We start from the raw sequence: 22,642 nt of genomic DNA, 5'->3' as shown, positions 1-22,642 counted from the left end.
ATAAAGAAACCAATTCTCGGTAACAGGCTAGAAAAGTTCCTAGATAAAGGGGGTAAGTTTCCGAAGAAACTGTAGTGCTGCGTCGGTGGGAGAATATAACAGGGTAATTTAGTATTATCAACCGAGTTGATAACGTATATTAGCCACTTAATTCGATCTCTTTAATTCCTCTTTAATTCTATGGTTTGGGTATTCGTCAGAGCGTTAGCTTTTTGTCAATCGCTCTGAAGAAGGGCTAACGCTCGAAACGTCAGCTTTTAAACTCTTTACGGTTGCCAATTTACATTATCAACTCAGTTGATAGTACTAAATTACTCTAGAAAAGTTCTCCTTTCGTCAGCAAACGGCTGATATTTTTCTTACCCAACATACAAACTTTTAAGTTACTAATGTAGGTGAAACAACTTCCTTGAATTCATAAAACAGCTGTATATTTCCCTAAGCATTACTCGTCAAAACAGATTTCAAATAAAAAAGGATCCTATGCAGAATTGCGCTTACTTGCAATTCCAGTAGTGAGGTTCATTTGTCGCTTATGAAAAGAAAGACTTTAAATATTCGTCTATGCAGGGGAAGTTGTTAAACCTACATCTTATTCTATAATAAGAGCTAACCTGGGTAGAAGTCTTTTTGTGTTTCCCCGTAGCCAAGTGAAGTGCGGGCTCAGAAGTAGGTTCCGTGAAAATATAGGGCGAAAGGGAGCAAAGAAATTGCCTTTGCACCACTGGCGCTTTTCTCTCTTTGGCTCCTTCTTCTCCCTTATGCCTACACGCTTCTACTGCTTGGCCTGAGGGGAATGAAAAGGACATCTATGCAAGCCAAGGAAGATATTTTGATGAGCAAAGTCGCACGAGTCAACCTTACTTCTACCCTTTGCCATGTGCGCTTATACTACGAAAAATTCTCTTTCCAGAAAGTCTGCATTTTCAGGACCATTCCATTTCCATATCAGAATCTATCTTTCCTGTCAAATTTTAGAAGGTCTATTGAGTAAGCCCCTTTTTTTCTTCTTAAAAAAGTTAAAATTTACCAAGAGTCTTCTAGCTTACCTCACAAAGTTGAACTCGTAAATCCACTTGTTTCAATTACGTAACAGTCACTTAATAGGCACACTGACAGCGCCTGACGTCCCCGCGCGAGCGCGCTAAATTCAACAGTTAACTCGTTTCTACTCCAAAGTGGAGAAAGGTTTTTAAAGAGCATACGGGAAATTCTTTTGAGCAAGAGTGTACCGGCTGGAGCTTACGCCAAAAATTTAGTTGAAGCAGCACCATAGTAACCGTTTGGTCATCTTAAGGTACAAATGTAGCACACTGTACTTTGTTTTATTTAATTACGTCTGCCTTCCTCTTCAAGCTGATTATGTTGTTACATAAAATCAGTTTACAAGCCTTCCAAAAGATGAATTATAAATTTTATTCCTCGATTGCATTAACTCCAAGCTACCTGGCTGTTAAATTGTCAAACAGGTTAGGATTAGGGTTCTTTTTAACTTCTATTTTTCTAGGTTACGACAACATGTAGTATTTCTAGTGTTTTCATATATTCAATCATTAAAAAAAAAGGGAAACCAAATCATGTAATCAAATCAATAAACATTGACTGTGCATAATACATAATCTGAAAAACCTACAATCTACGTGACAAATATTTATATGACTCAACCGACGTCAGCTGCGTCGCTCTACCACCACAACCTAACGTTTAATTGCATTAAAACTGCACAGCACCGGTATTGCAGAGGTCATGGGTTGAAATCCCGTACAGGCCTGAATTTTGTTTAGGCCCTATTTTCACTACTCCTCAAGTGGTGTTCATTACTGCGAAGATCGCTTTCATATTCACGGCATTAAAACTGTTCAAATGAAATGAAATTACAAAGTTTCCTCTCCTCCATGGGAATTCTTAGAGAAGACTCCAAGTGATAAAGTGTCCGATGGCGACTGTTTTTTAATAAAAGATCAGTATACCACGATTAGTTTTTTAACGGATAAACCTAAAGTTGATACGGAGTTTTCTCCATATTATTCTCCCAGCTGATTCAAGCATCTTACAACGACCACTAAGAGCATGATATCTGAACTGGTGGAGTGAGTTTCTTTGCTTAACACCACTGTGTAAAAATTTGGATAATTTAATAGTTTTCTACATCTTGTAACCATTTAATCTATTGCCAACTAACGACAGCAACATCTGCATTTCTTAGGAATTAATTTTTTCTACTTCTTTTAATCGAATTAAAGTTATTTTACTCAGTTTTGTTACAAGAAAATTTGTCCACTCTAAGCCTGTTCAAACACACAAAAAATATGTCACTAAACTTCTTGAAAGTCTTCGACGTAATGCTAAAGATTATAATATCCTTACGATGTTACTTTAGTAAGTAACTTCATCACTTCAAACCGCGACCGAAGTTATACTTTGTTTAAAACCAGGCAAATTAAATTTTACCAAAAAAAAAAAAAAAGAGAAAAAAAAGCAACCTTAGGCAAAGGCGTTTTTGAGCCTCACATAGCGATCATACGTCTTCTCCAGCTATTTATCGCACACTTTGACTCCTCTGTTTAAACGTAATGCTAAAAAAAGCACAATAGGAAGAAGGGAACGAAACATTTAACTTCCAGGTGTCAGTGAGATGTTCACAATTAGGGAAAGTCATAGGTATAGCAAACTTGCGCCACTGTCTTAATCAATCATAAGCAAAAGTTAAAAGAGTCACGAATGACTCACCCACGTTTTGTGGGGCTTCGGACAGTTCCACGTGGACATTTGATCGTCCACTTATAAGTTGTTATGATTTACACTTTATCGAAAAACGCATTATTTCCGTTACTAAAAAACAGTTCCCTAGAAACAGTTGCTCTTTACAAATAATCAGCTATGATTGGGTAATCTAGTTCAACCAGAATATCATACAGTTTTCCTACTGTGCTATGAGCCTTGACCTCCCAATTTCTTAAGACTTCATCAGCTGGATTTTCTATTCTTCTGTTGTCAAGGTATTGGATGGTGGTGTTGTCCAAACCAAGTTTCTCTGCTAAAGCTTTCCAACTGTCGTTCGCTGAAAATCCCAATGAAAAATGAACAAGGTTGGATTTTCGCCAATCTAAACATTAAACTATCTCTAACGCAACCATCCTTGGAAAAGTCAATCATCAAGAACGAGAACGACAACAATTCAAAACAAACAAACAGACAAACAAATCAGGCAAATTGGCTCGTGGATAAATGATTCTTCATAGATCAGACAGCTTGCACACAGTAAGAAAGGGTGGTTCCACACAGACATAGATCTGGGAATTAAACTCATCATGACATTTGAACGTCTGACATCTTTTTGGTCAATATTGAATGAGAAGTATGCATCGGAAACAATACACAATATAATTATTGTCTTAGCCACTGCCTGAGTTTTAAGATTGCACTGTAGCTGACCGTAAGCTATCCTTTAACGAAAATTGCGAAAAGGGATGCCACAATTTTGAATCTCTTTTTAGCATCCTGGAAGTTTTTACATTGACGTAACAAAAGTCTTACTCTTCTTTTCCCATCTCTTGGCGATCTGTTCTACTCAATTAATCATAACCATTACAGTTTCCTCAAATGTGATTGGTGCAGTAGCTGCTTTACTTTTCACTAATCATTCGTTCATGACGAAGACGTGACAAGACGAAAAAAAACATCTTTCTCTAAAACATTTAATGTTACTCAAGCTTATTCTTAGTCTTTTCACGAAAGCGCCTGCTATGTGGGAGTAAGCCGCACTGTTGTCGTTTCATACAGTTAAAAGTAGTTCTAGCTGTTCTGAATTTTAATTGATAGGCAGATTGAGATGGAACATACCACACAAGTTTCTGGTCAGGTCTCTTCGATGGGAGTAGCGTATCTCTCTTACAAACGTATGGGGTGACAGCAGTGGACCTATCAAAGTAACAACAACACATTGTTTATTGTTATGAAAGGAACTGCAAAGCTTTTCCTAAGAGCAGAGATAAAATACTTGTTAGCTATCCACTGCCAAGCACGCTGTACTCACGTTTTACTACCCTACGCCTTACTTCGCACCACTGTACACATGCATATGTACAACACCCAACCTGCGCCTTAGTGTATAACAAGCCGACTGGTCTATCAGAACTCGAGCTAATCCTAACTCCTGTAGCATACAACGAATAGTACAACTTCATTACTCCGACTGGACAGGTTGATTATACTTTACAAGTGAGCCCCCTCACCTACCCTCCCCCAAAGTAAAGTATGTCAAGCACAGCATAATGACCAGCTCAAGAAATAAAATATGACCTCCCCCCACGTTTTATGATAAACCAAAACCTATAGCTTTATACTCATGCAGGGTTAAATCAACATCATTACTGCAAAACTCACCAATGACTCCCTTATGAGTAGGCAAGATCTGCCTAAATGTCTTTATCACACTTGGTCTTTCACCATCTGTAATCAGGTTTGTGTATCTACGAATGGGGTAATTTTTGCTTTCTAGCATCATTTCTGGTAGGGACGTTTTGTTTTGCCCAGGCACTTTTTCAAGTTCACTCCTCAACCGGTTTATTGCAAGCTGTCCCAGCTTATTTGTGATACGAGTTGCTTCATCGAGGGTTAGGTCTCCAAAACATTTAACTTCTCTCGGACCTGAAAACAATATTAAATGCAGTTAAATGCAATTTCACAGAGTTAACAACAAAGAGCCTCAGCATTCTCTAGTAGTCAGCGGTTTAGTATATGCACGTGTCGGAATTCCATGTGCTTTTCATTCGAGGCATTCTTGCGTGTGCTTTGGGCGTGAACTTTCAGTGCTGTTCGGAGTGACAGCTCATCGTCGACGCAGTTTTCCCCACCCCTTCCCTTCCTCTTTCCTCTGTTTATTCAGTCTGATGGGTGTCTGTTTCCCTTTCCTGCGTGGGGGTTCATGGCTGGGTTATCAGGATTTTCCAACCATGGGAGCACACTCCATCTAGGAGCTGGCTGCCAATAGTCAAGCTCCTCAAATTTTTTTCCACATTTGATCTTGTTATGTATTTTTAGTTTGTCGAGCGTTTTTTTTAACATGAGCCTCTGGCAAACACTTCCCACATCTTCGCTATTACATATTAAACTATTCTATTCTATTCTATTCCCAGATGTCTTGGGCACCCAACCTCCACTTGGTGATTCAGTTGTTATATTGATATTGGTATGTACATGAGCCAAAAATCATAACCTACATGTACAATGCAGGTGTACTTTTTGGTTAGCAATGGCAAAATATAAGTATTCTCCTATTAGATATACAGTAGCCATCTTTAATCCAAAAAGCAAACACAGGTTGGGGTGTGAAAAAAATTCAGACCAAGCTGATGGCTGACAGGCAGAATGAAAGAAGGAGGATGGGTAAAGTGAGCATGTGCTCAACTTTTTGTGCTTATCTCCTTAATTAGTGTCTTCTTCTACCTTAATCTAATATGGTATCTGAGCAAACTATTGCTAATAGCATCCCTAATTTGATTCAATGTGAGCTATGCAAATCCTTGTCCAAAACTATTATAACACTTTATCCTCAAGGTGATAATGGGTGACAATCAAGTAACCAGCCCCTTTTCTGGATTACAGCCCCAGCCCCTTTTCTGGATTAGCATGAAAAGAAATGATGAGCTATGATGAAAGAAAAAAGGAGTGGAACTTGGCACGCTAGCCTTGCCTTTTGCTTTAGTGTTTGTTGTTTCACTTCAATTACATCCAAAAGAGGAGCTTATTAAATGGCTTACAACATGAAAATTAGTCAGAAGGAAGAAACAATTACTAGGGATGAGATGCACCATTTACATACATACACCTAGCTATGGGTAGACAACAAGATTGAGGCATGTAGTATAAATAGATTTGGTACTTTGACAGACAGTCATGTGAATTGTGTTTTGAACCTTTAACTACTAAACAGAGATTGAGGCAGCACAAGAAACTTGCCTCCTGAGGGGCCTGGTATTAGGTTGACCAATCCAAGCATTCATTCAGATGCCAGTATTGGCAAAGTTGCATACTGCACAGAGAAGTTACATGTTAATAACTTCTGGGAATTGAAGGATTAAGGCAATTAATAGTATATTTTATTTCACTCACTTAAACTCTCAAATTTCTTTGTCATATCATTAACAGGGCTATCAACATTGTCCTGGCCAAGGTTAAGAGGTTTCAGAAGGTAGCGTACACAATCTTTGCGCTGAGAACAATTTACAGCATCAAGGAGAGTCTGAACAGTAGCCCTACTTCCATATTGAGAAATCCAGCCCTTGATAACATTGAGTGTATGGCTTCCAGGTTCTTTTTCCACAAAAGATTCTCCCTCAGCTGGCAAGCCAAGTTCTTTGAAAAGTCTGAAATAAAAGGACAATGGGCCGAGGTGAAGAGGTGCTATATCACAGGAAACAAGCCAAATTGCTCATACCACAGAAATCTTTTGCAGTTTCTGTAGGTTAAGCGCATAAGACTAATGCTACTCCCCTTGATTTTACCAAGGTTGATTACAGGCTACCTTAGGCATTTTGTCATATTCTCTAATAGCTCCTTGATACCAGTTTAAACTCCTGAATTGAGGAGTTTCATTGAAGATCAAACTACAAAATTCAAAATTTTTGTACTAATAACACTACAGTGTAAAATTTGTTCACATGAAATTCTGAAAAATAAGCCAACCTTTTCCATCCATTCCCAAAAATTTCTTTGTCCATTTCCTTGCAGAATTTTTCAAACACCTCAGGTTGCTCGTCTAAAATATCTTGGACTTCCGATTTTAATGAGTAAACAGAGGTTTCTTGTATGGAACCAGTATATGTGGATGATTTGTCATCATTAGGAGATCCTGTGTACATTAAGAAAAAATTAGTATATAATTCACTGACTGATTGCTCAAGAGATAAATGCAAGAAGCACCTTGACAATTGCTTAATGTTAGACTGTGCATATAAAACAATAGTTATAAAATAATGCAAAAGAGTGTTGTAAGAAGAGAGGCACAGTTCTTAAAAATATCCACAAATAGGTGAATTTTGAAGTTAGGGGCCATTTAAACTTGTGATCTGTGTTCTACTTTTCTGAAATGCCTTGGATCTGGGCATCTAATAAATAAAGTGAATAAAATGAATCACATCCTTTCAATTACAATTACTGATAATTAATGTGACCCTTCAAACCAAATAAAATAATTCAAATGTTTTCTATGAGGTTCACAACAAGACCATTCCAAACTGACAAGTAACATCTGTTATGAATCATCAAGAACATCATGTGGTTCACATGTTATCAAAGATGCTGAAAATAGTGTTACATATACAGAACCTTCTCTTCCAGATTCCTGTATTTTTTTAGCCAATGGTAAATCAACCTTCTCTACTGCTTTCACAAAATTTCTAAATGCTTCAGGACCCTTTTTTGGAAGTATTTCAGTCAGCAGTTGATCCATTCTGGTGCAGTTTGACTTTTGATCACTTTGCAGTTCTTGTTTGTCATACTCATCAAGCACTTTGGTTAGATGAGGTAGCAACTTTTTTATATCCATGGAAGAAAATTGATCTGAACTTGTGCGAAGCACTCTCTTGTGTTCTTCTTTCATACCAACCTCATCTGAACAAAACAAAAATTTTTCATGCAATCTCTGCCAAGGTAGCTATACTAAATATTAGTGGATAGAAAGGAGATAATATCTTCATATATGAATCCTACTTTTCCTGTTTTTTCCTCACACACATGTGAATGCAATTACTGATAGAAGCCTTCCTCAATTACATTCATTGTGTTACAGACAACCATATATATGCATCAGTAAAAAAAGCCTGTGTTGTGTGGGACTATTGACTCCTATGCAACACTCATAGACCTACAGTTACAGAAAGTTGTTTTGTGAATTATACAACTGGGTCTTACCAAATTTTTGACCATGCCAAGCACTTATATACCTCTGTTTAAATAACAGAAGTACTTATCTGGGTATTTAATAAATACATGTATTGTTAGTTAACATATATTTACTTCAGTAAATGGTTTGAACCCAGGGGTAACATGAGGTTCACAACAAGACCATTCCAAACTGACAAGTAACATCTGTTATGAATCATCAAGAACATCATGTGGTTCACATGTTATCAAAGATGCTGAAAATAGTGTTACATATACAGAACCTTCTCTTCCAGATTCCTGTATTTTTTTAGCCAATGGTAAATCAACCTTCTCTACTGCTTTCACAAAATTTCTAAATGCTTCAGGACCCTTTTTTGGAAGTATTTCAGTCAGCAGTTGATCCATTCTGGTGCAGTTTGACTTTTGATCACTTTGCAGTTCTTGTTTGTCATACTCATCAAGCACTTTGGTTAGATGAGGTAGCAACTTTTTTATATCCATGGAAGAAAATTGATCTGAACTTGTGCGAAGCACTCTCTTGTGTTCTTCTGTCATACCAACCTCATCTGAACAAAACAAAAATTTTTCATGCAATCTCTGCCAAGGTAGCTATACTAAATATTAGCGGATAGAAAGGAGATAATATCTTCATATATGAATCCTACTTTTCCTGTTTTTTCCTCACACACATGTGAATGCAATTACTGATAGAAGCCTTCCTCAATTACATTCATTGTGTTACAGAAAACCGTATATATGCATCAGTAAAAAAAGCCTGTGTTGTGTGGGGCTATTGACTCCTATGCAACACTCATAGACCTACAGTTACAGAAAGTTGTTTTGTGAATTATACAACTGGGTCTTACCAAATTTTTGACCATGCCAAGCACTTATATACCTCTGTTTAAATAACAGAGGTACTTATTTGGGTATTTAATAAATACATGTACTGTTAGTTAACATATATTTACTTCAGTAAATGGTTTGAACCCAGGAGTAACATGTAATAGTGTAGTCTGATCAATTGGGAGATTATAGTCCTTAGCATCACAAACAATCTGAACACAAAGACCAAACTTTACCAATGGATCAAAACTGACCACTCACAACTGACTCACAACACTTGAGTCTCACATCCAATAACATCATGGCTACACTGACCAATCAGTTTACACGAATTGGACTTAGTACATTCAACTGACATCATCTATTCACTTGACTCTTATAACGACTTCCACTCAGATTGTCAAAACATCAGTCACTACTACCCACAACAGTCCTTCTCAGGACAACAATCACCCGGGCAATCAGAATACACTATCACATACATGAACTTGTAACATTTGGTTATCTGCTGCTGTAAAACAGGCACATCTTTTTCTTGCCAACATGCAGGCATGCCTTCTTTCCTACATAGTTTATCATTTTCTTTTGCACACTTAGAAGAACGAAAAACAACTAACACCAATATGGAAGAATGTGCATGGGTCAGCAAAAGGAAGTGGGTACAGAGAAAGACAAACATTGGGTCTGTTGTACAGTTCCTTGGATTTTATTGTGTGAACCAGTAGGGTAAGTTAGCAAGAATTTATCCACATCAAAGAAGTTTTCAGTATCAGTCTATGACCTTTAAATCTGAAGATCTGATTACCAATTCCCCTCTCTAACTGCCACATTTTTTTTCTGAGTAGAAAAAGTTGGTATTACATCCTCTTGAAGGTAATCTTTTCGATTTCCCTCACCTATTGGCGGAATAATGTTTTGAAATCACGAAGAGAACTTACGTGTTGATCAGTTTTGGGAGTTGGTATGGACATAGGGAAATACAGATGAGGAGAAAACGTGAACGATGTTGTTATCCATACTTCTTACTTGCAAACCATACTTTTGTCGGTGAACAAACAAAAACAACCTCACCTTTCAAAAGACTTGACTCGTCCATCCCTGAAGCCCTTATGAGAGGCTTCGCAAGGAATTTCTGGCTACCATTGCACAGAGCTGTGATAAAGTTCTGAAAAGCATCTTCTCCCTTTCTGGGAAGCATGTCGAGTAATTCTTCAGCCTGTTCTGATCGTGTTTTCTTTGCTTTCACCAGCTCCCGATCATCATCACCAAGAACGTCAAGTCTGTTTAACAGTTTCAGAGGTTCTAGGTCCCTTATAAGCGCTTCTCGATGCTTTCGAAGGATGTTTCTGTGCTCCTCTTCCATTGTAGAAGGCAAAAGCGGAAGCACAGAGAGTCTTCTTTAGTTGTCAATTACGAAATGACTTCTTTCCGAAACCAAATATTTCCTACATATATGACATGTAAATCACAGAAGAAGAAGCTTAATCACAATACCAAAACACTTCGAGCTCCGTCATCTCTTTGATCCTGAGTTTGCCAGATAATCAACGAAAGACGACGAGATTGGGGCGGTTAGGCAATGAGGGAATTTATATGAGCCTGCGAATAACAGACAAACTCTGCGTTAAATAACTATCATATAGTGTACCAAAATATATGTTGAATCCAACATGGCGGACATATGGCATAGGTAGAACCCCACAATAAGTCTAATTATTTCTTCTCTTTGAGGTGACGCATGAAATATGCAGTGTGCTTTGTTCCTGCAAACCATGATTACTGATTCTGGGAAGGATAACGACTTCCTTCCAGTTCAGATGAAAAGGAGGAAGCCATGGAAAAAAGTGCTATATGAAGACCAAGGTGTTCCGGATAATTTTGTAGACAAGTCGTTTCTTGATGAAATGAGAAAAAATCGTGAGTACAGCACTTTATGGATGAGGATCTATATCAAATTGCAATCTCTAGTGTACCGATTTTGCGATGCTCTGTATTGGTGTGCTGCATGTGCCCCATTCGGTTGTAAAGAGATTCCACACTGAGCAGCCGTCAAATATTGAAGTTTATGAGAATGTTGGCAACTGATATGGTATTTGGTTCCTTCTCAAGAATTTGAATATATTTTTGGAATGATTTGAAGCCTATGCATGCTTAATTTGAAAACAAATTATCGGGCAACCTATAAGATATCTGCAAGTACGAGTTTAAATGTGATTTACGAATGCGCGGTTTAGCTAGTTGATCACGTTGTGGTTCAATTTATCATGGTTTCAATTATTTTTTTGAAATGTAAATGTCACATCAGATTTTACTAAGCCTGAAGACGACAGAAAAAGAGTAGCTTAGGATATTTTGACCCACAACAGATATAGATTCAACAGACATATGAAAAGCAAATGAAAGTTAAAGGTAAATTTCTGATAAACTTTTAGTAAATACAAGAACCTACCAGTTCTGGTCAGTGGTTTCAGAGTCTGGAGCAGTGTCTCAACAGTTAAGCAGGTTAGAGGAGTAAAAGTTACATTTTTTTTAAGAGCTGATGTACTGATGTCTGGCTGTTTGTGTCTTGACAGCTAAGCCATTCCAAGTAAGATCATCATGCTAGCAGTGGTTCTGATCCTATTCCATGCACCAATTTAAGAAAAAAGTCACGCACAACTTGTAATATGAACGGCATTTCACACATCACCAATTAAAGATGGAGAACTTCAAATCTCACCCTACCTTACTTTTCTGTAAATTCACACATCACATATTAATTTTGGGCTTAATTGTAAGTTTTAAAAATAGAAACCCTTTGCCACCTTCAGAGAGGGTTTTGATGATTATCTTATTATGCTTCCTAAATCCACAAGAAATCATATGCCAGGGGGGAAAAAACCCCCAAAACAGGAAAACCTTTAACAGTTGTCAATAGTAATACTGTATCCTTCAAAACTTATGCACAAAAATTTTTGATTATCCTAAATCTTTCTTGAGTCAATAGTCACAAATTAAGATTTAATGAAATTTGTTTTCTCCGAATTCTTTAGAATAATGGTACTACCATATACATATTATTTATTTTTCTATTTTCAGTGTTTGTGTATTTGTATCAGCTTTTGTGTACATGGACTTTGGTTACTTGTCACCCTCTTTGCTGTTTGTGGCTTCCTCTCTGTTAACGCTGGCTGGATATATTCTTTTTGATCTTTTGGATGGAGGAGCATTAAGATCTGAATCAAACAGAACTAGTAAGATTTTTTTAAAAGCATACTGGAAATAAACATGATTTAGTGCTTCCATCAGCTTTTCTTTTCAGTTTGGGAGAGTGGTTATAAAGCTGAACAATGAATCAACAGGTTCAGTTAACCCTCTTTTACCCATTCAGACCATAGATAAGTATAAAGAGGGTAAGTTTCCAAGGAAACTTTAGTGCTACGTCAGTTAAGATATTACAAGATAATTTGATTTTATTAATTGAGGTGATAATGTTAATTGACCACCATAAAGAGGTTTAGAAACTCATTAGGGAGGCCAATTTTTTTTTATCAACTTAGTTGATAAAACCAAATGATGAGAAGGTATAGACCAACTTGGGGGGGGGGGGGGGGGAGAAGAGGGGGAAATGACTAGAGGTTGTTTATAATGGTCTGGCCTCATCCATATGCATGCTCTCCATCAGTTCTTGCCATAGAAACAGTAGGTGGTAATCAGCCAATTTTCTACGAATAATAAGAATTCAGTTAAGTCTTCCAGTTCTGCACATGATATCTTGTACTTCAAGATAGTGCTAAAAGAAAGAGAAACTGATTTGTGAACCATCTGTTATTAGGAGGATAGTGTGTGAGTATCGGTAGTACTCAAAAAAAATGTTGCTCATGTTTGCAGGAATGGATGACATTAGAATTTGTGTTGTGGTGCTTGGCTCTGTGTATGTACTTTCCCCAGTTTTGAAAACCTTAACTGATACTATTAGCACAGACACCATTTATGCCATGACGGTAAGGACTGGCCTAAGTAGGTTACATTGTACAATGAATTTGTATGAAAGAAACAATGTGAAAAGTGGATTACTCTGTGGCATCCAATCTTTTTTTTATTTTTTAAGTTTTATAATGGCCACCAGTCAAATTATTCTGAATCACGACTAAAAAAATGTCCACAACTATTTTAAAATATACAAGTTGTCTTTCACTTTCATCCTTGGCTCAAATGTTCACAAGTCTTCCTATATTTTACTAGTATTTTAGAATTTTTCAGTCATGTAGTTTGCCTACATCTTTCTTACAACTTCACAAGTAATGTATGTAGCATAGTACATCACACTTGTGAATGATAAGTTATGAATTGATCCAAAAAAATAAATTTGCAATGAGTAATTGCATAAATTAGAGCCCAAGAGAGGAATTTAGTTGTCAGCAGTGGTAAAACTCAATTTACCCTGAAAATAAATACTCCTTAGGTGCTATTACCAAATGTGCTAGATATTGAGTCATATGGTGCAAGTGAGAAAATTTTTAGTGAGTTCTCACTCCCCAAATCTGATCTCAAATAATAGCTCTTTCAGCAGATGCTCTTGTTGCATTTTTCTATGGAGATTGTTCACTCAGTTCCCTACTTTGATGGTACTGTTTTTCTTATTCAGACCTTCATGCTTGGGATGAACCTTCTTCTGTATGACTATGGAACACATGCTGCAATGTAAGTGATAGAAACTATGTGACCGTCGTCTAACTCATAACTTAGAACCATTAGTTAAGGGAATATTCTTTTCAGTTAGCTAATTTAAAAAAATTGTTGGATCTAATTGATTTTTTAACTTCCGTACAAGTGCTAGGACAGCAGCTCTTGAGCTATGGGCATTGAATCTTTTTCCAGCTAATACATGAAAGTTGTTTCATTATTTTTTGACAGAGTCTCAAGGTCTGCCTCCCTAAATGCCTCCATCTTTGCTTCAGTGTGTCTAGCATCACGTCTCCCCTCCTCCTGGCATGTCTTTGGGACTGTCACTTTTGCTATGCAATTGTTTGCTTTGTTTCCATCACTGAGAAGACAGCTTAAGGTACACATATTTTTTGTCTTGTGAAATTATAGAGCATTGTTCAAATAAGTGTTGAAATTAATGCGAGACTCTGCACTCTGTTTTCACCTCTCTGTGATTGGTTTAGAAAACTTGTGGAACCATCTCAACCAATCAGGGGCAAAGCTTTAACCAATCACAACTTCATTACTCACATTTTTTCATGCACAGTTTGGGCCTTTTACCATATTTTCTCTGAGTTCTCATTGGCTCCTTGTGTTGTTTACTGTGGTGCTGATTTGTTTTTGTCAGTAATTAATGTTGTTGGTTTTGTGTATGAAAAGTGCCCTTTATTTGTTTATTGGGATGTTTTCCAGCAACTTTTGTCAGTTTTTTGGAAAGTTTGGCATGTTCTGAATATACTCAAGATTTGTTGTTTTCCTTTTATTAAAAATCAAAAAGGGTAACCAAAGGTTATTCAGTACTACAATGTAATTTGTTTGTAGATGTTCTACACCGTGTGAAGGGCAGTGTTATTTATAACCCTGTAGTGAAAAAGACACTGATAGTTAGAAAAAGGCTCCTTGAAAATGACTGATGAGGTCATAATTTTTTTTGTTTTAATTATTATTTAGTAACCATGTAAGCTTATATTTGCTTTCCTTTTGGCAGTGGTTTCAAGAAACACAGTCTTTTGGCAAATGTTGAATATGAGAAGGTTTTAAAATTTGTGATTTCAAATTTTCTATTTTATGACCTTTGAATATTGTCCTATCGTCCTATCTCTCTTACGAGTCTGATTGTAAAGACCCTAGAAAGACTGATATACAATCGCATTTTTGGATTTATTGAATCAAATAATCTACTTAGTAGTCATCAATATGGCTTTCGTCCTGGATACTCCTGTACCTCTCAGTTGATACACCTTTTCCATGAATGGGCCAAAGCACTAGATAAACGCCTCTCTACCGATGTAATATTTCTGGACTTCGAAAAGGCCTTCGACTCAGTTCCTCATGACCGTCTTCTACTCAAACTAGAACGCTTTGGCATTACCGGCTCTCTATTTTCCTGGCTATCCAATTTTCTCCAAGGTCGATCTCAACGTGTTGTAATCGAGGGCTGCCAATCTGACTGGGCGCCTGTCACATCTGGTGTTCCACAGGGGAGCATTCTTGCCCCCCTGTTATTTATCCTATACGTCAATGACATCCCTGAATCTTTATCAAGTCCTGCAGAAATGTTTGCTGATGATATGTTAATCTATAATTACTGTACTCCATCTCAAACGTCCATCACTGCCCAGGAGAGTGGTTACCGGTCACCTCGTCACCAAGCAGACTCGCCACCAGCGAACTCGCCACCAAGGAACGATCTCGCCACCAACGTACTCGCCACCAAGCGAAGTCTTCTCGCCACCAACCACCAATAAAGAGATAAACTAGAATAAAGTAGTCGAGGAGAGTAGGATGTTCGAACGAGCACAGTTCAAATCAGCCGATACGTTTGTACGCTTGTCTGTATTTAAATTATGACCTTCAGCGACGTGTTAGATGTGTTCCGTTCCTAACTCATTGACATCGAAACGTATCGTGTTTGTCTTTTGCACGTAAGCGAGGAGAAATTGCAAAACTCGATGCGAGGAATAAAAACTTACTTGAGAGAAAATGAAACTTCATGGGAAGAAATAAGTGATGAAATGAAACTCGATAGCAGTTGTATTAAAACTAAACTTATTGGTTTCGAACGTGCTTTCGACAACATATGTTTATAAAGTTTGAGTACAGACAAGCGAACAAACTTATCGGTTTCGAACGTGCTTTCGACAACATACGTTTATAAAGTTTGAGTACAGACAAGCGAACAAACTTATTGGTTTCGAACGTGCTTTCGACAACACACGTTTATAAAGTTTGAGTACAGACTTATCAGCCGAACATCCTACTGTCCTCGACTAATCTCTTTATTGGTGGTTGGTGGCGAGAAGACTTCGCTTGGTGGCGAGTACGTTGGTGGCGAGATCGTTCCTTGGTGGCGAGTTCGCTGGTGGCGAGTCTGCTTGGTGGCGAGGTGACTGGATACCAGGAGAGTCTAGATAAAGTCACTGATTGGTGTGGCTCGTGGCTTTTAGGAACAAATGCTGACAAATGCGAGTCCATGAAGTTCACCAGGGCTAGAACTCCCTCTCCGTGCAACTATTCTATTAATAGCAAGCTACTTACCCAAGTATCTACACACAAACATCTTGGGGTAGTTCTTTCCAGTGATTTATCTTGGAAACCCCACGTACTGTCTGTTGTTGCAAGATCGAACAGATTATTGGGCTTACTCAAGCGGACATTTGGATCTCACTCTAGGGCTCTATTTACTGGTTATAGATCCATGATCCGTCCAATACTCGAGTACGCTTGTCAAGCGTGGAATCCTCACCAAGCATATCTCATTGAAAAACTTGAATGCGTGCAAAGGAACGTTACAAGATGGATCATTGATAAAGACACTCCGTATGAAGACCGACTGAAATCCTTGAAACTAGCGACACTAGTTCAGCGCAGAGAGTTTCTTAGTTTGGTTCAGCTTTTTAAGTTCATTAAAGGACACTCTTCTGTAAACACTAATAATTACATATCCTTCAGTAACAGGCAATCAAGAAAAAGTCATCAGTTCAAACTATATAAACCATTTAGCCGTACAGACATCTTTAAGTACTCTTTTTGGCACAGACATATCGACACATGGAACAGTTTACCGTCATCAGTAGTTGAACTTGACTCAATTAATGCTTTTAAGAAAGCTCTTAAATCAACATTTTTTAACTAGGCCTATGACTAAAAATTAAATTATTCTATGTATTATACATTATTTAGTTATAATCTTAAACAAAATAGTTATCTTAGATATGTCTTCTTTATTTAGATTTTATATTTATATAGATATATGCCTGTATGTAAAATGTATCAGTATGTATATGTATATTGCATAGTATTAAATTTTTATATCTGGGGTATAGTTTACAATGAGGATTAAGTTCCTCCCTTCTATAACCCTTTTTTAATAATAATATGTTATATGTTATTATTTAAATAAAGTTGTTATATATATATTGTGGCACCAAAGAGAACTACCTAGGTATAAATCAAACAAAACCTTCAATTCTTGTCTTGGTTTGTTAGGATAAGAAAACACCATTGAGGCAAAGTGAATGAGCATGGTTAGCATAAAAAAGATTGACACTCTTTACAAAAAAGAAAACTTGGAAAATTTAGGGAAGATATTCAAGTCATACAAGTTGTAATGCAGCTCCTTAAATTTTGAATGAGAGTTTGATAATTGCTAAGTGACAGATTTTGTACCAACATTATTTGTACCAATTTTTGTCTTGCACCTTCTTTAGATGCAGCTACCATCAAGTCATGTTGTTTTGACCTGGACTCTGGTTCTAATTGCTGTAGCAATGCTATGGCCACTTTCCCAACTGTTTGCATTGTTGCTGGCTCTTGTTCACCTGGCTGTAACATTTTTATGTCCATTCTGGTTAATTAAATTGCAGCGATTCAAAAAGTAAGCATGTTTGCAAATGAATTTAAGAATTAGAATATATTTTAAGATTCAAATGGTTTTATAATCTTGTATCCTAAGTTAAGATGACTCAGAATTGCACTGAAATTGGTAACTAACTGGCTGTTGTCAATAGACAATGATTTTCAGTTGATACCATGAACTTAAAATGAGCAGATGGAAAGGTGGAAAGATTTTGAATATTGTTTTGATAGAGTTAAATCATTCTTGCGATCCTCATAATCTAATCTTTTTCCAGTCTTGTTGAGGACATCCTATGATTGAGGTTTGACTTAGGACTCTTCTCTTCAGATTTCTGCTCAAAATAACTAAGAAACCATTGTTGCTTAACCCTTTACACCCTAACATCATTATACATATTCTCTATACTGTTCTCCATACATTTCTTAAGGTGCTATCAAGGAGAATTTGTTTAACAATCAAGAGCCTCTTTAGTCACTGATCATTTCCTTTATTCTCATGACCTTGATGTATGATTCAGAGGTGATATTGTAGGGAGAAATTAGATGCTGGTCACTCTTAGGTGTTAAAGGGTTAATATGCTGTGGCCTAATGACCAGTACACAAAACTCCAGATCAGAAGGTCTGAGGTCAAGCCTAAGCTGGATCAGTGGGTGGTGTTCTTGGGCAAGGCACTTCTCTCAGAGAGGGATTCTCTCTGTGGAGGACCATCGATAAGTACCAGCAAACTTTCAGGGATACTTGATAAAATGTTGGGGGGAGGCTTTTGCTGGATTGCTTAGTTTCCAAGCCCCACATCAATGTAGTTTTCTCAAACTTTGCAAACTCAAAGAGGTGTCTCATGCAGATTGTTGAAAAAATTTATGATTATAAAACAATTACTAAATTTGGTTTTCACATGATATCATGTATTATAAAACCTTGCATCTGTGTTATCTACCTTAGCCTTCTGCTTTGGCAGATAACTCAGACCTTGGTTTTGATAATTCATGATATCATGCTCAACCTCACTCAATAGTTGCTACCTTGTTGGCGTCAGTTGGTTGGCTAATTCCTTGTTGTTCTACTTTATCTCTGTAGTAATATACATGGTCCATGGGATGAAGCTGTTATTGAAGAAGAGCTTGAGGCAAAGCAGAAATAACTATGGTCAAAGTTTTACAGGCTTTCTTATTCTCCTAACATGTGTATGTGGCAATTACACATTCCGTTCCAACTGTCAGTTCAGGAAGTTGCCTAGAAACACCCCTTCTGTAATTTAGCATAAGCCTACCTTCCATATGTTTGGATGTGAGAAACTTTTGTTAGCATGGAAGCAGTTTCTCCTTGCACAATGGTACTTAGTGAGAAAGCGAAAAGATGATATTTGTTGTTGCATGTTATTTCTCATGGCAAAATTACTAAAATGACAGGACTTTATGTGCTCAACCTATTTTTATTGACTTGAATCCAAGCTATTAAATGAAGGTTGTTTAAAATAAAATTACAGAAATATTACTTACAATGTACTGTTATATTTTCATTTCTATGTTACTCACAGTACATCATTTATTGACAAAATTGATTTTTCATCAGTTTCCACTTAAGAATTTTTCCTGAAGGGAAGTTTTATTGTTCTAGCTGAAGCTTGACATAAGCTTAAAATGAAACTTGACTCAGCTTTTAAAAAACTTTAAGTTATTAAATGTTCTTGAAAAGTGAGGAAATGACCCCAAGACTGTCATATACAGGGGCGTAGCCAGGATTTTTCAAAAGGGGGGGGGGGTTACACTGTGTCAAACAGAGGGTACTCACCAGATTTTCATGTCGACCTCTATGCCGTGTTTTACTTAATACGACAAAAAATGGTTTACTAAGGGGGTCACAGGCACCCAAGGATCCTCCTTGTCTAGGCCATTGATGTACGAGTTGCAAGAAGTACACAAAGATATTTTCCACCAAATAAGACATATCATCTGAAATTTCCGTCTTGTTCATTAGGCCCCACCCTTTCACCCTTAGGAAAACTATGAGAATTCTTCTTTCTTTCCGTGGCTTGGTTAAATGAAAATTCTCAAATATTCAATCGATGATCATCTTGTAACTCATCCCACTTGAAAGCAAACCGAAAGGGATGCCCTGTTTTCTATCAAAGACAGGGAAATGGGACAAACAGCTTGCGTCACGCTGGCCTTCTTTCGCTAGTTCTTACGCTTTGCTGTTTGTGGTGTCCTTCCAAGGATTCATGACAGATCTACCGATGGTATTTTTCACTTTTTTTTCACTAAGCTTTGTATTCGAAACTGCAAACTTTGATTGTTCTTCAGTGTGCCCTCCAAGGTTATCATCTGATTGGTCAAAAACAGTCTCAATATAATTTATTTGAGAAAAATTTCGTTAAAATGTTACCAGCTTTTCAATACGAATTTTTACGGTTCCCTGTATTTAGACGTGACCTTGAATGTTTTCTTGTTTGTTAACCTCGTTCCTTTCAACTTAATCCATAGGTAATTTAAAACTGTACCTTCGCTGTTCTCTAAAACTTTAAATCGAGTCTACTCCCTCTGGCTGTTAATCAGCCTTCATCATCTTCATGCGCTCGAAAAGAACCGCCGCGGCACGAAACACTTTTTGCCTCTAATTTACACGATCCTTAATCCGCCCGTGGGCATAACCGCTGCATGTATAATGCCCTGCTCTGATCTCTGTTTTGAGGGCCACAGAGTCTTCAGTGTCTTAGGGCTCCTGTTAAGAGTGTTTTACCCTCTCTAAATAAAGCCTATTATTATTACTATTATCTCGCTCTGAGCCAATCAGAGTGCGCGTTATATCGGCCTCAAGCCTAAGCCATTTAATGAAATATTTTCCTTTTCAGATACTTTTGTCTGTATTCTGTAGTTATTCCCATAGTGTGTCTGCATCAGCCGACAATTAGTTCAATTTAACCTACTTAACAATGAATGATCTACCTCGGTTAATAAATGTATTTACATTTAACCTTCGAAACTGATTATGATTGTGGAAAGCCACCTGCCAGGTGATAAAATAGGCAAAGCTCAAATTCTACTCCACATTTCAAAGTCGTGAGACAAGCATTGTTCAAGACAACTCCTGTTAAAAGAACCGTTCAAATTCGAACAGATCTCCTCTTCCATTTTGAAAACTCAGTGGTGATTGTTAATATCCCATGAAGAATATAATTTTCTGATTCATTGAATTTCATCTATATTAAATTGCATAAGAAAACATGTATGTGAACACTTAACGCTAAGCCAAATGCTGTGCATATTAATACTTCATTTTGGAAATGTCGATGCAGACCTCGACTACAAAAATGAAAAACTTGAAAAAAAAAGGAACGCTCTCTTACTCGTCTCTTTTTCTCGTGTTTTGATCGCAACGCAAGAATTTAATCTTGGTGATTTGAAATGTTCAATGCATTTACATAAATCTACATTACAAAGCATTGTCGCTTAATTCAGAATTTAGATTAGATTGAACTGATGTTAACGCTCTGTCGTGTATTAAAAAAAAAAGAGAAAAACTAGTGAACTCTTATTGTTTACCCATTATACCAAGATCTACGTAGAAGTATTTAACTTAATTTTCCATTTGCGAACGAGTATTGCTAGTTCTCTCTTGATATCCTTTTTTAAACAAGCGTAGACGAAAGGATTCACAACGGAGTTCAAGATAAGGAGAATAGTTATCACCTGTCCAGCTCTTTCGGAAACATTACAGGAAAAATTGATGCATAAAACTAAACCGTTTACCGCTAAGTAGCATCCCAAGAAGAAAAAGACTACAGCAACGATGAACGGAGCTGAGTTCTTCTTGTTACGTCTGAGACACAGTGCGTTGTCTTCTCCGTCAGTAAATAATTGGTTGCAGCGCAGTTGAAGTTGTATTATCACTTCCTGCTGCTTTTGCTTGTGTGCTACCATAATGATGCGAATAGCTGCATAAAAGAGTAGCGCACAGGACAGTAGAAGAAACCCAGAGACAGTAATAAAAAATAGGATGTTCAATGCTGTGTCGGATTTCGTCACGTTCTGTGTCACCAAAGTTGACGACGAAATTGTGAAAGCAAGCAACCATGCTATCACAATTACCAGTCCAGGGTGTCGCTTTGTAAATGAAGTGTTGTATTTTAAAGGGTGAACGATGGCGATGTAGCGATCCCAGGTCAAGTTGCAAAGATTCGAGACCGATGAGTGCAGGGAAAACCAAAAAAATGCCGAGACCATTTTCAAGTTGCACTTTTCTGCGGTACAAAAATAGGCCGGTGGAAATACTGTGAATCCGAGCATTGCGTCGGCCACTGCAAGAGAAAGGACGAACCAATTGGCAGTGGAGTGAAGTCGACGATTTAAGGCTATCAGAACGATCACTGAACTGTTCCCTATAACTGCTGTGATTGAAAGGAACCAGCCGAAAAAATTAAGGGCATTTTCCATATCACTGATCTTCAAGAAGTAAAAAATGTATGATGGCCTGCTCGGCAATGTCATACAACATCTTTTGTTTCTTAAAAACAAATGTCCGGAAACATAAGTTATAATATGGGCCTTCTTGGGCAATTTTAAGTTGCTACAAATACGTCATGCGGTTGTTCGCGTTGAAGTTGATGTTTCCACTACCCGTGTGGCAATGAACGTATCCTGGGTAAATCTCTTACGAGTAAAATATTGAATTGTAGCTTAATCAAATTATTCAAATCGGTAACTCCAGTCAAAACATATTCGCTGTTGAAGGGGGGTTTTGTATAATTCATGACTGCTGTCCTCCAGAGAGCTGCGGAAATAAAGCCTATCATTTAAGCAGATACTAGAAAATAAGAATGCGAAGTCCATGGAATTCACAAATACTGTGATGAAATTAGTGTAGTTTACTCTGGTTTCCACTGTATCGGATCGATCAGGGTTTGAATAACTAGAATCTGAAAATGTATCGGTTTTTACAGTTTTGCATGCGGTTTTGATCGAATTTTTTCGGTTTTTCGGTTTTGGATGATTTTTTTCTACGGTTTTGCGGTTTCTAATAGGCCCCAATGCCCCTCCTATAATTTTGCTTACGAAAGAGAGAAAAATACATCGCGGTATTTTCGCCTCCATTTTCAGGTTTTTTATGGTTGAAATTTTGAAATTAAAATCTCGGAACTTAAATGAGGTTGCAAACGAAAGCTTCACCCAACTGCAGTTCATTAGACCATACTCAATCTACGAGGCGCAGACTGGAAGGTTTCAATGAAAGGTTTGATTCTTTTTTTTTTTTTACCGATTATTTCAGTGTAGTGAGAGTATAGGCGACAAAAGATTGTGCTTGATTCGTCGTCGGCTGGCCGGCTTTATCAAAAGCAGAGATTCCCCAACCTATAAAATGGGAACC

The 22,642-nt window shown here is 37.4% G+C and overlaps 3 protein-coding genes across 4 annotated transcripts; 1 reads left to right on the top strand and 2 right to left on the bottom strand.

Annotated features, from left to right (window-relative positions):
* Positions 1 to 1,392: 1,392 nt before the first annotated feature.
* Positions 1,393 to 10,340, bottom strand: LOC113672129 (uncharacterized). Of its 2 annotated transcripts, XM_089204759.1 has the most exons (8): positions 9,805 to 10,334; positions 8,169 to 8,453; positions 7,330 to 7,614; positions 6,688 to 6,853; positions 6,115 to 6,368; positions 4,387 to 4,650; positions 3,844 to 3,921; positions 1,393 to 3,061 (listed from the first exon to the last, which is right to left on the bottom strand). In XM_089204759.1, exons 1-8 carry the CDS (start codon positions 10,094 to 10,096, stop codon positions 2,865 to 2,867), a joined length of 1,821 nt encoding a protein of 606 aa, XP_089060885.1. In that variant the 5' UTR covers positions 10,097 to 10,334; the 3' UTR covers positions 1,393 to 2,864. The 2 variants fall into 2 exon arrangements, with proteins under 2 accessions (XP_089060885.1, XP_089060886.1); XM_089204760.1 differs by lacking the exon at positions 8,169 to 8,453 and having other exon boundaries at positions 9,805 to 10,340.
* A 19-nt stretch (positions 10,341 to 10,359) lies between these two features.
* LOC113672130 (phosphatidylinositol N-acetylglucosaminyltransferase subunit C) lies at positions 10,360 to 18,772 on the top strand. Its single transcript, XM_089204763.1, has 8 exons — positions 10,360 to 10,650; positions 11,166 to 11,235; positions 11,812 to 11,966; positions 12,604 to 12,716; positions 13,361 to 13,416; positions 13,630 to 13,777; positions 17,130 to 17,296; positions 18,356 to 18,772. Exons 1-8 carry the CDS (start codon positions 10,479 to 10,481, stop codon positions 18,417 to 18,419), a joined length of 945 nt encoding a protein of 314 aa, XP_089060889.1. The 5' UTR covers positions 10,360 to 10,478; the 3' UTR covers positions 18,420 to 18,772.
* An 843-nt stretch (positions 18,773 to 19,615) lies between these two features.
* Positions 19,616 to 21,895, bottom strand: LOC113672120 (adenosine receptor A2a-like). The gene has a single exon (XM_027188401.2). It carries the CDS (start codon positions 21,763 to 21,765, stop codon positions 20,836 to 20,838), a length of 930 nt encoding a protein of 309 aa, XP_027044202.2. The 5' UTR covers positions 21,766 to 21,895; the 3' UTR covers positions 19,616 to 20,835.
* Between the last annotated feature and the right edge of the window lie 747 nt (positions 21,896 to 22,642).

This window comes from Pocillopora damicornis, chromosome 4 (assembly GCF_964200805.1).
Source record: "Pocillopora damicornis chromosome 4, jaPocDami1.2, whole genome shotgun sequence".
NCBI lineage: Eukaryota > Metazoa > Cnidaria > Anthozoa > Scleractinia > Pocilloporidae > Pocillopora > Pocillopora damicornis.
This window is presented reverse-complemented; position numbering and strand designations above follow the sequence as displayed.

Bases quoted from the DNA above. Each gene is read 5' to 3' on its own strand.
- LOC113672120 (XM_027188401.2), bottom strand. From the start codon at position 21,765: ATGACATTGCCGAGCAGGCCATCATACATTTTTTACTTCTTGAAGATC.
- LOC113672130 (XM_089204763.1), top strand. From the start codon at position 10,479: ATGCAGTGTGCTTTGTTCCTGCAAACCATGATTACTGATTCTGGGAAG. The intron at 10,651-11,165 runs GTGAGTACAGCA...ATAAACTTTTAG, and splicing joins TGATGAAATGAGAAAAAATC to TAAATACAAGAACCTACCAG. The intron at 13,778-17,129 runs GTACACATATTT...CACCTTCTTTAG, and splicing joins CACTGAGAAGACAGCTTAAG to ATGCAGCTACCATCAAGTCA.
- LOC113672129 (XM_089204759.1), bottom strand. From the start codon at position 10,096: ATGGAAGAGGAGCACAGAAACATCCTTCGAAAGCATCGAGAAGCGCTT. The intron at 8,454-9,804 runs GTGAGGTTGTTT...TGTTTTGTTCAG, and splicing joins CGAGTCAAGTCTTTTGAAAG to ATGAGGTTGGTATGACAGAA. The intron at 7,615-8,168 runs GTTCTGTATATG...TGTTTTGTTCAG, and splicing joins ACAGGAATCTGGAAGAGAAG to ATGAGGTTGGTATGAAAGAA.